A 17,924-nucleotide genomic window follows, 5' to 3' on the forward strand; every position below is an offset into this window, starting at 1 on the left:
ATGTCATTTAACTCTATTCCAACAGATTTGGGCTCACAGCAGCCACCCCTCAGAGGAACCTGGGGAGACAAGCAAGAAGACAAATTGGGCAGAGGTCCACTTGGTAGACAGTGTGAGGCCTTGCTTTACACCTCATTCCCTGACCCTGGGCTCCACTCAGGGCCTGTCTGTGTCATCTCTAACCAGAACTTTGTGATTTATACTTCAGCTCACAAATTAGAAACGACACCCTGCCTGAGGGGAGGAAGGTGTGGCTGTGCAGGTTGGCCCAGGGAACATCCCAATGGGTATCATTTAAACCAGGTGAAGGGAAGGAAGAAGCTCAAGAGGAACAGCTCAGAGTACATGCTGGTGTGTCAAAGGGACACTAGAGAGATTAGGGACAGTACTATAGGAAGGGGTGAGGTTTTAGTTGGCCTTAAAGCCATGTAAGAGGGGCTGAGAGATTGCATAGCAGTTATGGCATTTGTCTAACATGCACCCACATGGTGCCTGGTACCACATGGTTTTCTATGACGTACTGGATGCTGCCCTGGGGGTATTGTCAGGACATTGCCAGGTGTGACCCTGAAGGCCTTTAGTACTTCAAGGGGTGTTCTGAGTAATCTCTGACACTGCAGGGCCTGAGTAACACCACATCCTCTAGCCATTTGCATTGAACACTGGTCCAGTTGGCTAAGGATTCCCAAGAATCCTGAACATTACTTTGGATCCCTCATTCCATGCTTGAAAAACACAAAAAGAAAAAACATAGTAAAGATATATAACAGATGTGTGATAGGCTCATAAGATGGACATTCCTACCACAGAGAAAATTGGGGAAAGAAGTGTCTTTGTGTTTTGGTGTACATATGTGAGTGTATAAATGTGGGAGAGTGAGTGTTAGTGTGTTGAGTTTTGGGGCAGGTGTATGAAAATGTATGTGTGAATGTGTGTTCGAGTATAAGTGAGTGTATGTGAGTCTGTGATTATGTGTGTGTTAGAGTAAAATAATATGCATAGATATGATAGACAAGAGAAAGTGGAGATCTTTGGTCCTGTATAAATGGCTACCTTACACTGCAGAAAAGTCTGAAGGGACAGTATAAGTCTAGCTGTACTGATGAAGGGATGAGCAGGGCTGAGACGTAAGTGTCACAGGGGCACAGGGAATCTGTGGGTTCTGGGAATGGCTTTGGTGGGTTGGGCTGGTGTTAAGTGTCTGCAGGGAGGATAGGCAAGGGGGATTGAGAAGGATCCATGAGATAGACATTAAAAACACCTATAGAGTTAGCATGGAATTTGGTGAGAAAGAGGAAGATTGTATATGGTTCTAGGTGACAACATGCAGGTAACACAGTTATCTGGCAACTTTATCTCAAAAGAGGCACAATGAAAGTTATAATGGAGGTGAGCACTTTGCTGGGGAGATAGTCAGGGGAGGGTCTGAAATTTCTGCCTGCAGTGGGGCCAGGAAGATAGCGCAGCAGGTAGGGTGCTTGCCTTGCAAACAGTCTGCTTGGATTTAATCCCAGTCTCACATGGTCGCCCAAGCCCACCAAGAGTGATTCCTGAGTGTAGAATCAAGAGAAACCCCTGAAGATCACCAAGTGTGTTCCCTCAAAAAGACAAAACTAAGCAAGAAACCAATGTTACTTAGGAGGTTAAGGCACAGAGAGATGGTGATGTTGATCCAGGAGTGGGGAACAAGGACAGAAGCAAAGTAATGTACTCTAAGCAGCAGGAAAGGATACTGCCAGCCCTGCCAGCTCCTCTTACCTGGGCAGTTCCTCCTTCAGGCAGCAGCTCCCCGTTCCAGTGTGTCCTCTGTCCTGGCCTCCAACAGCTTGTCTTGGTTTATCGCACAGGGAAAAGGTAGGAAGGCCCCCAAACCCACTTGGCCCAGCTATCAGGGACAGGGCTTGGCCTTACTCAGAATGTGGTCCCAGGGAAGGTGGACTCGTCCTGGCTCAGGGTTCTTCAGGATACCCAGGTCATATGCGGAAGATCATTACTCAACCAACCTTATCCTCCCAATACAGGGAAAACAGGTTTCTCAAGACAGAGAGGTGGGACTGGCATTAGATATAGGCATTGTTTGAAGCTTAGAAGAAAGAACTGGTGCTGGGCTCCAGTTCTGCCTCAGTGGGACTCACAAACATACATGCATGGCTCTTACCTACTAGAAATGCTGGCAGGGTTGATCAAAACACAAATTTTTTTTGCACCATATGTCCATGTTTGTTTAGGACTCTCCACTCATCTACAGGGCCTAGGCAGGGGTCTCAAACTCAATTTACCTACGGGCCGCAGGAGACAAAGTCGGGGTGATCCTTGAGTGCAAAGTAGTAAGCCGCCTTGAACATTGGGGGGTGTGACCCAAACAACTAAAACAAAACAAAACAAAAAAAGATTCCTCTAGGGCAGGGCCATAAAATGTTGTACGGAGGGCCGTTTGCGACCCGCGGGCCGCAGTTTTAGACCCTTGACTGGAAAGACCATTTACAATTCTAGTTCCCCTTCTTTCCTCTTCCATAAAGTGGAGAGAAACATTGTGTGTCTCAGGTAGTTGAGGGATGAGATAAAAGCAGGAGCCTGGCCATATTTCACCAGGATGCAAGGTACTGTTTGGAGATCCTGGTAGAATCTAAGGATGAATGGGTGCACCTTAGGACATGGAATCAGACAGAGCTTGTTCTGACTCTGCTGCTCATGAGGCAACCCATATGGGGTTCTATGGTTTTGTTGCTATAATAAACCAATAATGTTCCCATTGCTGAGGTGAGAGAGCTGAAAGAGAGAGTATATAGTAATGAAAGGACAATGCAATGAGATGGGTAGTTTAGCTTGAAGTGTTGGCGTCCCTGTTCTAAAAGTGGGACAGGACTACGGGAGCCATCATGACAATGCCCAGTTCAGCTCAATGCCTGATGTCCCAGGCCCATCATCATGGCTCTCCCCTGAGTCTATTATTCTAGGCCAGCACTGAGAGACAGATGTGAAGAGGGCATACATGGCCTTCTCCAAGGAGAGGCAGGGTTCTAGGTGAAAACTTAGAAAGTTTGTAGAGGGTTTCAAGGGCTCTTAAGGGGCAGTAAAGTTTTCTGCCTGGATTTTAGCCTTTTCCTGCTAACCACCTTCCTTCTTCTGACATTCAATCCTTCTTTGCCCAGATAAGAAGTCTGTTTGATTCCAGATGGGAAATGGCGCAGCATTTCCCCTCCACATGTAAGGAGAGAAGCCTTTTGAGCATCTATCTGTGTTGGCTCTGTCCTGAAGAGGACTTCATGGTTTTTAGAAAGAAGATGAGATGGAGAGGTTAGGACCGGGCCACTGAAATTGAGTTCCCCTTTTGGGGGCTGCCAAATATTCTTGCTCAAGCACTACTCTCTGTCATGTTTTTTCCCCCTACTGAGAGGTTCCTCTGATGAACAGCTCCTTCCTCCTTATCACATCCTCAATCTCCAGAGACTCCTGCATTTTCCTACTTTAGGCTTAGTTATTCCCACAAGCACTTGCTCTCTGTCACTGCACTGAAGTACTGGGAGCTGAAACTCTGGTCCAAGGGTCCCTCAGACCCTTGACCTCAGACCATGCATACATGAGGTTCCTTGAGGCCCCGATTTAATGTCAAAGTGACTGATAGCAGATAACATCCCTATAGAAATTATTTAAGAGGAATCAGCATTTAAGGTCTAACAGCCACCACACTCAAGTGTCAGAAACAGTACATGGCGATGGTAAGACTGAAGACCATGTAAATTGTTATCAGTGGAACCATACATATCAATTAAAATTAAATTTGTGATGGACAATCAAGTTAAAAGAACGAAGAAAAATAGTTTTTGGAGTAAAAAAAAAAGAGTAAAAAAACTGTTCATTCAGAGCTGGACAGTACATGACTGGCACAGTAATTTCAGTTTTTTGAGACCTCAGCTCCGTTTACCTTGCTGCACTCTCATCATCCACCTTGTTGCTTAAAAATAACTGATAAGGCTCTGCTCATCATCTCTATACCCAGCCATACATTTCTTGTGATTCAGAACTTAGTAGTTGTATTCACAGATAACTATAAATCTGTAAATTGAATGATTTTAAGTGGCCTATTTCTGTCTTGAAAATGTTTTTCTATTCATTAATAGAAACATGAGTAACATGTGCACATTCTTCCTTTCTCCACATTTAGCTTTCAGAATGTACAGTTAAACATAGAGCCACAAGGGGGAGAAATAAGACAACTTTTAGCATCTTCTAGCTCACTCCTAGCTTGAAAGAGAAATGCCTAGAAACATTCTTTGTCATAAAGTTGCATATCCATGAGCCTATATATATATATAATTTTTTATTACAGAAACTTTTTGTTTTGTGCAGTTCAGATTGCTAAATTTTGTTTTATTTGCATGTCAGATTCAAGAAAGTATAAGACCATCAAGACAAAATCAAGACTTCCTCCTATGTTCTCTTCTAGATTATATGGTTCCAGATAATCCTTTAAATAGTTGAACTCTTGCTTTGATTTCTGTGTGTGGTATAAGATAAAGTTCAAGAATTTATTTTTTGCATATGAATATCCATTTCTCCCAAGACTTTTTATTGAAGAACTATTTTCCTTCTTACAAGTCCTTGGTGCCTTACATAAATTTAATTTGAGCAATATGTGAATTTAATTCTGAATTTTCTATTCTGAATAGGATTCACATATCTATTTTTCTTTTTGTACTGCCATTATAATACTGTTCGGCTGCTTTGTGCTGTAGTTGCTAACTAAGGAGCATAATGTCAAAGACATAACACATGTCTTCAGCTTTGTTATTTCTCAAAATATATTCAGTTCTTTGAAAAAAAAAGTAAGACTTTTTCTCCCTATGAAAAAATATTATTTGAACTCTTGGTGTAATTGCATTAAATATGTAGGCCGTTTTGAATAGCATGGGAATGCTATCTTTCACTTATTTGTTTCTACTTCAATTTATTTTACTATTAAAGTGTTTTAAATTGGATCACCAGGAGATACTTTCACCATTTTTATGTTTGTTTTGAGGTTATATCCAACAATACCCAAGGCTAACTCCTAGCTCTGCTCTCAGAGATCACTTTGAGTGGTGCTGAAGAATGCTAGTTGTGGACAGAGCAAGTGCAAGACTACTAGGATTATCTCTCTGACCCTCTTTGGAGATTTTTTTTTATTACTGGCCAATCTCATTGCTAGTAATTAATCTATACAAATGTTCTACTTCTTCCTGAGTCAACCTGATTTTATTTTTTTCTAGGAACTTATCCATTTCTTCTAGGTTTCTTCTTTAAGTTATTGATGTAATAATTGCTTATAGTAATCTCATCTAATATCTGGTATTACTGAGCAGCAGCTATGATAAAGCTTCTTTAAATTAAATTTTTTTCTTTGTCACTGTGAAATCACTAAGTTATTCATGGTTGAGTTTCAGGCATGTAGTGTTTCAACATTGATCCCTTCACCAGTGTTGCTTTCCTCCACCAATGCCTCCCCCATCCTCATTTGCTACCCACTCACCAGCCTGCTTCTATGGCAGGTGATTTTTTAATATGTCTGTATGTATGTATATGTTTTGCCCTCTGTCTTACAGTACTTTCAACATACTTCCAAAACTTTCAAACCCTTTCATCAACATCTCCTCCTCCCAATTAAACATTACCCTTAACCATAGATGTTGCCCCTTTCTGTCCTACCAGAAGAACCCTCACATGGCATGATTCCTGCTCGATACCAGTTCCCATATTCTTTGTATTCATTGTCTTTGGGCATTCATTACTCTATTATTATGTGAATTTATTCACATAATATGAGATATTCATATGCGAGCATTCATTTTTATGGTGGCCCCTCTTCCTCTTACTAATGACACTCGGTATAATACTCTCCAGGTCTCTCCATCTGGTAGCAAATTTCATTATTTTATCTTTTCTTATGACCAAGGAATATTCCATTCTGTATCTGTGTCATAGTTTCTTTTATCTAGTCTTCTGTTTTTGGACACTTGTTTTGTTTTAAGATTTTGGAGATTGTGGGGCTGGAGAGAGAGCACAGTGGTAAGGTGTTTGCCTTACACACAGCTGACCCAGGACCAACCCGGGTTTGGTTCCTGCATCCCAGGTGGTCCCCCAAGCATACCAAAGGACAATTTCTGAATGCAGAGCTAGGAAGTAACCCCTGAGCGCAGCCAGCTGTGGCCCCAAATTAAAACAAAACTTTTAAGAATTGTGAATCATGTTGCAAAGAATCTCTAAGGTGCAAATATCTTTTCTACTTTTTGTTTTTGAGACCTTATGTTTCAAGTAGAAGCAGTATATTTCAAGTGGAGTTGCTAAATCTAAATTCTGAGTTTGGGGCCGGGTAGGTGGCGCTGGAGGTAAGGTGTCTGTCTGCCTTGCAAGCACTAGCCAAGGAAGGACCGCGGTTCGATCCCCCGGCGTCCCATATGGTCCCCCCCAAGCCAGGGGCGATTTCTGAGCACATAGCCAGGAGTAACCCCTGAGCGTCAAACGGGTGTGGCCCAAAAACCAAAAAAAAAAAAAAATATTCTGAGTTTGCTTTTTTTTTTTTTTTTTTAATTTTTTATTTTTAATTATGAGAACAAAGATGCAAAGAAAGAGGACAAGGTAAAGTTACAGTGGAAGGACAATCACCCATATCATAATTCTCAGAAGTTCCCTTGCTGATATCTTAACTTTGAACTTTCAGCCAAAGAACATTAAGATAAATAAGACAGAATCCATGTACAATTACTTTGTCCCTAAAGTCCCCAGATTGTAATACATTATAATATTTCTTAGAGCAGACAAAGCAATCTAAAGCCATAAAACTTATGTAACTCCTTAGACATTAGAGGCATAGTATTTTTCTACATTTCCATGTACATGCATATTAGCTTAAGTTAACCTCAAATTTTAAGTGGGTTCTTTTTAAGGATTAGAGTCAAAGGAGCACAGTAAAGATGGTGTTAGAGTGGCAATTGTTGTTTGCATAGGCCCACCAAAATATGAGGGACATGGAAAGGAATAACCTTGGCCTAAAGAGACCCGACCCCTGAAGTTTCCTGGCACAAGACCAACTCTAGGCTCCAGGCAAACTAAATAAACACGTATCTTAATAGATAGTTTTCCTCAAGATGCAAAAGAAACAAGTGATAAAACAGCACCATCAACTAAGTTTCAAGGACTGCTAAGGCTTATGGCATTCATTTTTATATTTGAAACTAATTTTAGTGTTTTATTTTTTATTAATATCTTTACGTAAACACTTTGATTACAAATATGATTGTAGTTGGGTTTCAATCATGTAAAGAACACCCCCCATCACCAGTGCAACATTCCCATCACCAGTCTCCTAATTCTTCCTCCTCCCCCCCACCTGTACTCTAGACAGGCTTTCTACTTCCCTCATTCATTCACATTGTTATGATAGTTGTCAGTGTAGTTATTTCTCTAACTGCACTCAGTACTCTTTGTGGTGAGCTTCATGTCATGAGCTGAACCTTCTAACCCTCCTCTCTTTTTTTTTTTTTTTTAATTTTTTTTTATTTAAACACCTTGATTACATACATGATTGTGTTTGGGTTTCAGTCATAAAAGGAACACCACCCATCACCAGTGCAACATTCCCATCACCCAAGTCCCAAATCTCCCTCCTCCCCCCCCAACCCCAGCCTGTACCCTAAACAGGCTCTACATTTCCCTCATACATTCTCAATATTAAGACAGTTCAAAATGTAGTTATTTCTCTAACTAAACTCATCACTCTTTGTGGTGAGCTTCCTGAGGTGAGCTGGAACTTCCAGCTCTTTTCTCTTTTGTGTCTGAAAATTATTATTACAAGGGTGTCTTTCATTTTTCTTAAAACCCATAGATGAGTGAGACCATTCTGCGTTTTTCTCTCTCTCTCTGACTTATTTCACTCAGCATAATAGATTCCATGTACATCCATGTATAGGAAAATTTCATGACTTCATCTCTCCTGACAGCTGCATAATATTCCATTGTGTATATGTACCACAGTTTCTTTAGCCATTCGTCTGTTGAAGGGCATCTTGGTTGTTTCCAGAGTCTTGCTATGGTAAATAGAGCTGCAATGAATATAGGTGTAAGGAAGGGGTTTTTGTATTGTATTTTTGTGTTCCTAGGGTATATTCCTAGGAGTGGTATAGCTGGATCGTATGGGAGCTCGATTTCCAGTTTTTGGAGGAATCTCCATATCGCTTTCCATAAAGGTTGAACTAGACAGCATTCCCACCAGCAGTGGATAAGAGTTCCTTTCTCTCCACATCCCCGCCAACACTGTTTATTCTCATTCTTTGTGATGTGTGCCATTCTCTGGGGTGTGAGGTGGTATCTCATCGTTGTTTTGATTTGCATCTCCCTGATGATTAGTGATGTGGAACATTTTTTCATGTGTCTTTTGGCCATGCGTATTTATTTTTGTCAAAGTGTCTGTTCATTTCTTCTCCCCATTTTTTGATGGGGTTAGATGTTTTTTTCTTGTAAAGTTCTGTCAGTGCCTTGTATATTTTGGAGATTAGCCCCTTATCTGATGGGTATTGGGTGAATAGTTTCTCCCACTCAGTGGGTGGCTCTTGTATCCTGGGCACTATTTCCTTTGAGGTGCAGAAGCTTCTCAGCTTAATATATTCCCATCTGTTAATCTCTGCTTTCACTTGCTTGGAGAGTGCAGTTTCCTCCTTGAAGATGCCTGTAATGTCCTGGAGTGTTTTGCCTATGTGCTGTTCTATATATCTTATGGTTTTGGGGCTGATATCGAGGTCTTTAATCCATTTGGATTTTACCTTTGTACATGATGTTAGCTGGGGGTCTAAGTTTAATTTTTTGCAAGTGGCTATCCAATTGTGCCAACACCACTTGTTGAAGAGGCTTTCCCTGCTCCATTTAGGATTTCCTGCTCCTTTATCAAAAATTAGATGGTTGTATCTCTGGGGAACATTTTCTGAGTATTCAAGCCTATTCCACTGATCTGAGGACCTATCCTTATTCCAATACCATGCTGTTTTGATAATTGTTGCTTTGTAGTACAGTTTAAAGTTGGGAAAAGTAATTCCTCCCATATTCTTTTTCCCAATGATTGCTTTAGCTATTCGAGGGTGTTTATTGTTCCAAATGAATTTCAAAAGTGTCTGATCCACTTCTTTGAAGAATGTCATGGGTATCTTTAGAGGGATGGCATTAAATCTGTATAATGCCTTGGGGAGTATTGACATTTTGATGATGTTAATCCTGCCAATCCATGAGCAGGGTATGTGTTTCCATTTCCGTGTGTCCTCTCTTATTTCTTGGAGCAGAGTTTTATAGTTTTCTTTGTATAGGTCCTTCACATATTTAGTCAAGTTGATTCCAAGATATTTGAGTTTGTGTGGTACTATTGTGAATGGGGTTGTTTTCTTAATGTCCATTTCATCCTTATTACTATTGGTATATAGAAAGGCCATTGATTTTTGTGTGTTAATTTTGTAGCCTGCCACCTTGCTATATGAGTCTATTGTTTCTAGAAGCTTTTTGATAGAGTCTTTAGGGTTTTCTAAGTAGAGTATCATGTCATCTGCAAACAGTGAGAGCTTGACTTCTTCCTTTCCTATCTGGATTCCCTTGATATCCTTTTCTTGCCTAATCGCTATAGCAAGTACTTCCAGTGCTGTGTTGAATAGGAGTGGTGAGAGAGGACAGCCTTGTCATGTGCCAGAATTTAGAGGGAAGGCTTTCAGTTTTTCTCCATTGAGGATAATATTTGCCACTGGCTTGTGGTAGATGGCCTTCACTATATTGAGAAAGGTTCCCTCCATTCCCATTTTGCTGAGAGTTTTGATCAAGAATGGGTGTTGGACCTTATCAAATGCTTTCTCTGCATCTATTGATATGATCATGTGGTTTTTATTTTTCTTGTTATTGATGTTGTGTATTATGTTGATAGATTTACGGATGTTAAACCAGCCTTGCATTCCTGGGATGAAACCTACTTGATCGTAGTGGATGATCTTCTTAACGAGGCATTGAATCCTATTTGCCAGGATTTTGTTGAGGATCTTTGCATCTGCATTCATCAGTGATATTGGTCTGTAATTTTCTTTTTTGGTAGCGTCTCTGTCTGGTTTAGGTATCAAGGTGATGTTGGCTTCATAAAAGCTATTTGGAAGTGTTTCTGTTTGTTCAATTTCATGAAAGAGTCTTGCCAAGATTGGCAGTAGTTCCTCTTGGAAAGTTTGATAGAATTCATTAGTGAATCCATCTGGACCTGGGCTTTTGTTTTTCGGCAGACATTTGATTACTGTTTTAATTTCATCAATGGTGATGGGGGTGTTTAGATATGCTACATCCTCTTCCTTCAACCGTGGAAGATTATAAGAGTCCAAGAATTTATCCATTTCTTCCAGGTTCTCATTTTTAGTGGCATAGAGTTTTTCAAAGTAGTTTCTGATTACCCTTTGAATCTCTGTCATATCAGTAGTGATCTCTCCTTTTTCATTCCTGATACGAGTTATCAAATTTCTCTCTCTCTCTTTCTTTGTTAGGTTTGCCAGTGGTCTATCAATCTTGTTTATTTTTTCAAAGAACCAACTTCTGCTTTCGTTGATCTTTCGGATTGTTTTTTGAGTTTCCACTTCGTTGATTTCTGCTCTCAGCTTTGTTATTTCCTTCTGTCTTCCTATTCTTGGGTCCTTTTGTTGAGCATTTTCTAGTTCTATTAGCTGTGTCATTAAGCTACTCAGGTAAGCTCCTTCTTCCTTCCTGATGTGTGCTTGCAAAGCTATAAATTTTCCTCTCAGTACTGCTTTTGCTGTGTCCCATAAGTTCTGAGAGTTTGTGTCTTTATTGTCATTTGTTTCCAGGAACCTTTTTATTTCCTCCTTGATTTCATCTCGGACCCACTGGTTATTGAGCATGAGGCTGTTTAACTTCCAGGTGTTAAAGTGTTTCTTCTGAGTCCCTTTGGAGTTCACAAATAATTTCAGAGCCTTGTGGTCAGCGAAGGTAGTCTGCAAAATTTCTATCCTCTTGATCTTATGGAGGTATGTTTTATGTGCCAGCATGTAGTCTATCCTGGAGAATGTCCCATGTACATTGGAGAAGAATGTGTATCCAGGTTTCTGGGGATGGAGAGTCCTATATATATCCACTAGGCCTCTTTCTTCCATTTCTCTCCTCAGGTCTAGTATATTCTTGTTGGGTTTCAGTCTGGTTGACCTGTCCAGTGTTGACAAAGCCGTGTTAAGGTCCCCCACAATTATTGTGTTGTTGTTGATATTATTTTTCAGATTTGTCAACAGTTGTATTAAATATTTTGCTGGCCCCTCATTCGGTGCATATATGTTTAGGAGAGTGAATTCTTCCTGCTCTACGTACCCCTTGATTAATATAAAATGTCCGTCTTTGTCCCTTACAACCTTCCTGAGTATAAAGTTTGCATTATCTGATATTAGTATGGCCACTCCAGCTTTTATTTTATTTTATTTTATTTTATTTTCTCCAGCCTTTTATTTTGAGTCTATGTTTGTTCTGACTATTCAGGTGCATTTCTTGTAGGCAGCAGAAGGTTGGATTGAGTTTTTTGATCCATTTAGCCACTCTGTGTCTCTTAACTGGTGCATTTAGTCCATTGACGTTGAGAGAAAGAATTGTCCTGGGATTTAACGCCATCTTTATTTCAAAATTTGGTGTGTCTTTTGGGTAGTCTTGTCTTAGATTAGGTCTTTCAGTTTTTCTCTTAAGACTGGTTTTGTGTCTGTGAAGTTTCTGAGCTGTTTTTTGTCTGTGAAACCATGTATTCTTCCGTCAAACCGGAAAGTGAGTTTTGCTGGGTATAGTATTCTGGGTGAAGCATTCATTTCATTCAGTCTTGTCACAATATCCCACCACTGCTTTCTGGCATTGAGCGTTTCTGGTGACAGGTCTGCTGTAAATCTCAGGGAAGCTTGCTTGAACATGATTTCCCCTTTTGATCTTGCTGTTTTCAGAATTCTGTCTCTATCTGTGGGATTTGTCATTGTGACTAGGATGTGTCTTGGGGTGGTTTTTCTGGGGTCTCTTTTGGTTGGTACTCTTCGGGCATGCAGGATTTGATCACATATATTCTTTAGCTCTGGAAGTTTCTCTTTAATGATGTTCTTGACCATTGATTCTTCCTGGAAATTTTCTTCCTGGGTCTCTGGGACTCCAATGATTCTTAAGTTGTTTCTGTTGATCTTATCATAGACTTCTATTTTCGTCTGTTCCCATTCTTTGACTAATTTTTCCATTGTCTGCTCATTTGCTTTAAGTTTTTTGTCCAATCTCTCCTGCTGTATGGAATTGTTATGTATCTCATCTTCCACAGCACCAAGTCTATTCTCAGCTTCTGATACCCTGTCCCAGAGCTTATCCATTTTGTCATTCACTTCGTTTACTGACTTTTTCAGTCCTGTTAGTTGACATGTTATTTCAGTTTGGAGTTTTGTCATTTCTGCCTTCATATTTTCTTGGTTCTTATTAGTGTTCTGTTCAACTCGATCCATGGTTTCTTGGAGTCTGTTGAGCACCTTCCATATTGCTAGTCTAAAGTCCTTATCTGAGAGGTTGATTAGTTGTTCAGTCATTATCTGGTCCTCAGAATTGTCATCTTCATTCTCTATGTCTGATGCTGGCCTGCGTTGTTTCCCCATTGTCACACTTGTATTGTGGGTTTTTCTATGTGTTGTAGTGGTATTCATTGTCTATATGATGTAGGCAGCACACTCCTCTGGCTCCTCCCTTTCTGGATGGGCTGACTTGCCTCTAAGGGAGGGGAGTCCTCCGTGGATGAAGCCTCACACTGGGACAAATCTTAGGCCCGAGCATGCAACAGAGAAGACAGTCCAGAGAGAAATGTTTGCTTCTGTGATATAGCGCCGTTCTTAGTGTGATTTTTCCTTCTTGTTGCAATGGAGTTCTTTCCTTAGAAAGAGTGCACGGCCGCGTAGCGAAGCGGAGCGGCCGTGCTCCTCTGAGCCTCTTTTTGCCCCACTCGCAAGAGTTTCACGCAAGAGGACAGTAGACAGACATAGACAGGTCACACTCACAGTCTTTCACAGCTGAGCCCCACTGGGCCGGTGTACTTTTGCGGATTTTCCCCGCCTGGTGTCACACACAGGGAGCCAGCTTTTGCAAAGGTTAGCCGGTTTTTATGCTCTGAAGTCCCTCCCTGAAAATGGCGTCTGGGCAAGCGAGGTTTCTGGAGGCTCTTTTTGCCCCACTCGCAAGAGTTTCACGCAAGAGGACAGTAGACAGACATAGACAGGTCACACTCACAGTCTTTCACAGCTGAGCCCCACTGGGCCGGTGTACTTTTGCGGATTTTCCCCGCCTGGTGTCACACACAGGGAGCCAGCTTTTGCAAAGGTTAGCCGGTTTTTATGCTCTGAAGTCCCTCCCTGAAAATGGCGTCTGGGCAAGCGAGGTTTCTGGAGGCTCTTTTTGCCCCACTCGCAAGAGTTTCACGCAAGAGGACAGTAGACAGACATAGACAGGTCACACTCACAGTCTTTCACAGCTGAGCCCCACTGGGCCGGTGTACTTTCGCGGATTTTCCCCGCCTGGTGTCACACACAGGGAGCCAGCTTTTGCAAAGGTTAGCCGGTTTTTATGCTCTGAAGTCCCTCCCTGAAAATGGCGTCTGGGCGAGCGAGGTTTCTGGAGGCTCTTTTTGCCCCACTCGCAAGAGTTTCACGCAAGAGGACAGTAGACAGACATAGACAGGTCACACTCACAGTCTTTCACAGCTGAGCCCCACTGGGCCGGTGTACTTTTGCGGATTTTCCCCGCCTGGTGTCACACACAGGGAGCCAGCTTTTGCAAAAAAAAATTGCTTTTTTTTTTTAAGGAATGTCATTATTTTCCAGAAAGGCTCATCAGTTGACATTCCCAGTGTATGAGAATCCTTTTCTTATAGCATTCATGCCAGCTCTGTTTTGGTTTATTTCTTGATCTGTTCCAGTTACTAGTGTGAAAGATATATCATTGATGTTTTGATTTGCAATCCTGATACAGAATACTTTTCATGTGCCTTTTAACCATTTATATTTCTTCTTTTTGAAGTTTCTGTTTATCCCCTCTTTCAATTTTTGATAGGGTTTATTCCTTTCAACTTCTACCAGTGCCTTATAAATCTTTGATATGAAACCTCTATCAGATGAATGGTGGGAAAATAGTTTCTCCTGTTTTGTGGCTGTCTTGTATTCTGGTCATTATTTTCACTGAGGTGTAGGTGTAGAAACTTCTTCATTTAATGTAGTCCCAAGGATTTGCTTATTTTTCTTTTATTTTTTTTTTGGGTCAGTGATATTTGCTTAATAAGTGATCATCATCCAAGATGCCTTTAGTTTCAATATCTTGGGGAGTTCTGCCTCCATTTTCTTCTATATATTTTATAAATTCAGGTCTTTAATGAATTTTGATTTTATTTTTGTGCATGGTGTTAGAAACAGACTTGACTCCATTATTTGGCATGACTAGTTTCTTCAGCACCATTTATTAAGGAAGTTTCCTTGCTCCATTTTATTTATTTTTTGCTCATTTATCAAATATTAATTGATTGTCTTCTGAGGATATTCAATTCTATTCCATCAATCTAAAGCTGTTTTATTAAAAAAAATATGCTGTTTTATTTACTACCATTTTGTAGTACCATTTGACATTGGGGAAAGGGATGCCTGCCATTTTCTTTTCCCCAAGAATTGCTTTACTTCTTCAAGAAGGAGGGTACTCATTGTTCTATATGAATTTCAGGTGTGTTTGAGTTATTTCTTTGAAAAATAATTTTCTCATAGAGATTAAATTGAATGTGCACAATGCTGTAGGGAGTATTGTTATTTTATTGATGTTAATCCTTCTAATTCATTAGCAGGGAATGTGTTTCTATTTCCTTGTATGCTCCTTGATTTCATAGAGCTTTGTAGTTTATTTTGTTTAGGCCTTTTGCATTTTTAGTTAAGCTAATTCAGAAGAATTTAATTTTTGAAGCACAATTGTGAATGGGATTCTTTTAAATATCTCTTTCTCTTACACTATTTGCATATATGCAAGTCATGGACTTTAGTGCGTTAATTTTGTAGACTGCCATTTTATTATATAAATCTATTGTTTCTAGGAGCTTTTTGTAGACTCTAGAATTTTCTAATTATAGGATAATGGCATCCACAAATAGGGAGAGCTTGATTTTTTTTTTCCTATCTGGATGCCCTTAAAAAATCTTTTTCTTGCCTAATTGCTATGGCAAGTACTTACAGAATTATATTGAATGGAAGTGGTGGGAGTGGGCAACTTTGTCTTAGAGGGAAAGCTTTTAGATTTTCCCCATTGAGTATAGTGTTTGCTGTGGTCCTGTGGTAAATGGATTTAATTATTTTGAGGAATGTGCCTTCATTTTGTTGAGAGTTTTTTTTAAATCATGACTAGGTGCTGAATTTTGTCAAATGTATCTGTGTCTATTTATATAAACATATGATTTTTATTTTTTTCATTGTTATAGTCTATTATTTAATATATGCAGGTATATGACCTGCATGTGGTAAATCATTCTTGCATCCCTGGCATGAATTGTGACCAAGTGGAATCAACATATTTCTGATGAGTTGTTGGATTCTTTTTTGGGGGGGATGGGGGGCACACCAGTTTGATGTACAGGGGTTACTCTTGGCTACGCGCTCAGAAATAGCCCCTGGCTTGGGGGGACTATATGGGACTCCGGGGGATCGAACCGTGGTCCGTTCCTTGGCTAGGGCTTGCAAGGCAGACACCTTACCTCTAGCGCCACCTAGCCGGCCCCGAGTTGTTGGATTTTATGTTTAGAATTTTGATGAGGTTCTTTGCATCTGTATTCATCAACTAAATCGATCTGTAATTTGCCTTTTTTTTTTTTTTTGGTGGTATCTCTATTTGCTTTTGGTATCAGGGTGATGTGATGTTTTTGATTCATAGAAATTGGAACTATTTCTGGTTTTTAATTTTTTGGAAGAACCAGAAAAGGATTGGCAGTATATCTCTCTTAAAGTGTTTTGTTGTTGTTGTTGTTGTTATTGTTTTGGGCCACACCCAGCTGCACTCGGGGTTATGCCTGATTCCACACTCAGAAATCACTCCTGGTAGGCTCAGGGAACTATATGGGATGCTAGGAATAGAACTTGGGTGGGCCGCATGCAAGGGAAATGCAGTATTGGTTGTGTTACTGCTCTGGCCCATTGGCCCCTCCTATAAGGAGCTCAAATGTAACTTTTTTTTTTTTTTGGCGTCAAATAAGGACTTAAATAGTGACTGCATCTGGACCTGGACTTTTGTCTTTCCATAAACTTTTATTATAATTTCTATCTCTTGAAAAGGGATCAGGTGTTCCATGGCTTACTAATTCAGCCTTTTAAGGTTGTAGGAGTACAAGAATTTGTTCATTTCTTCTAGGTTCTCTAGTTTCATGGCAAAAAGATTCTTAAAGTAACTTCTGATGTTCCTTTGGATTTATGTGGTATCTATTTTTACATCCCTCTTTCATTTCTGATTTGATTTATTAGAGTTCCTTTTTCTGACTTTAGCTAATGATTTATTGATCTTACCTTTGTAAAAATAAAAACAGTTCTTGGTTTCTTTGTTCTTTGAACTTATTTTTCCAGTTCAATAATTTATTTTCTTTGATTATTTTCTTCCTCCTGTTTGTTTTAAGTATACACACACACATACATATGTTTTATGTATATAAAGCCTGCTCTTCCATTTATTTAGCTCAATTTAAGTATTTCTTTCCTAATTGATCTATGGAGAGGTGAGAGAGCAATGTTGAAGTGTCCAACTACTATTGTGTTACAATCAATGGCTCTGGGGAAGCTGTATTAAAGAGAGGAAAATTATCTTTTGCATAGCTTTGGGGAACCAAGGTAATGCCTTCTGATCTTTGGGCATAACCAGTTTCCAAAGCAGAGGAGACCTCTTGGCTTTCGGCTTGGGAACCTTTTCTTTACATTTTAGATCTGAGCATTTACTCTGTCTCTGTGTCTGTCTGTCTGTTTGTTGTCCATCTCTCTCTCTCTCTCTCTCTCTCTCTCTCTCTCTCTCTCTCTCTCTCTCTCTCTCTCTCTCTCTCTGTTTTTTGGGCTGTGCCCAGAAATATTAAGGGCTTATTCCTAGCTTTTCATTCAGTAATTACTCCTGGTTGTGCTCAAGGGATACTATGTGGCTGCAGATTGAATCCAAGTTGGCCATGTGAAAGGCAAGCACCACTCACTATACTATCGCTCTGGTCTATTCATTCTATTTCTGTGTGAATTTGTCTAAATAAAAAATTGTCACTTTTTTAAAAAAAAATATTACAAACAAAAACACAACTCTGGGGCAAGAGAGATAGTTCAATAGTCTGAGTACATACTGTATCTGTGGGAGGACAGATTTTGAGCCCTGACCTTAAATGATCCCCCCCAAGCACTTGCAGGAGCAAACTCTAAGCACAGAGCTGGATATTCCCCTGGAGCACCACAAGGTGTGGTCCCCAAACCAAAACAAAACAAAACAAAATGCTGGTTTATTGATCTTTAATATTTTTTATTTTTCATTATTTTTCGCATATTATTGCTCTGCCAATTGTTATTACCTTACTACTATTCACTTGTGCCTATTTTGTTCTTTTTCTAGTTCCTTAAAGTGTAATAAAGATGAATTAATTTGGCATTCTTATTTTTTCTGAACTTAAGAGTTTATTGCTATGAGTGATATAAAACATGTACAAAATCAAGTATTGAACACAAGGTGGAGTACTAGAGCACACTTTAGCATTTTCCACTGCAGTTCACATTTAGAGACAATTCAGCACTGTAACATTACAATTAACAAAAAATATGGATAATAGCACTCATCTCATTGTGAAACCTGGTGAAACAGATTTGCTTAGACCCTGGAACAGGGGTTTGGTCCCG

The 17,924-nt window shown here is 40.0% G+C and overlaps 1 protein-coding gene across 1 annotated transcript in view; it reads left to right on the top strand.

Annotated features, from left to right (window-relative positions):
* LOC126011666 (selection and upkeep of intraepithelial T-cells protein 1-like) overlaps nt 1-17,924 on the top strand; it is a 51,092-nt gene continuing 33,168 nt past the window's right edge. Inside the window, exon 1 of the mRNA XM_049775480.1 lies at nt 1-262. Coding sequence (XP_049631437.1) covers nt 1-262 — 262 coding nt within the window. The remainder of the gene's footprint in view (nt 263-17,924) is intronic.

The sequence above is a fragment of the Suncus etruscus genome, chromosome 6, assembly GCF_024139225.1.
Source record: "Suncus etruscus isolate mSunEtr1 chromosome 6, mSunEtr1.pri.cur, whole genome shotgun sequence".
In the NCBI taxonomy this organism is placed as follows: Eukaryota; Metazoa; Chordata; class Mammalia; order Eulipotyphla; family Soricidae; genus Suncus; species Suncus etruscus.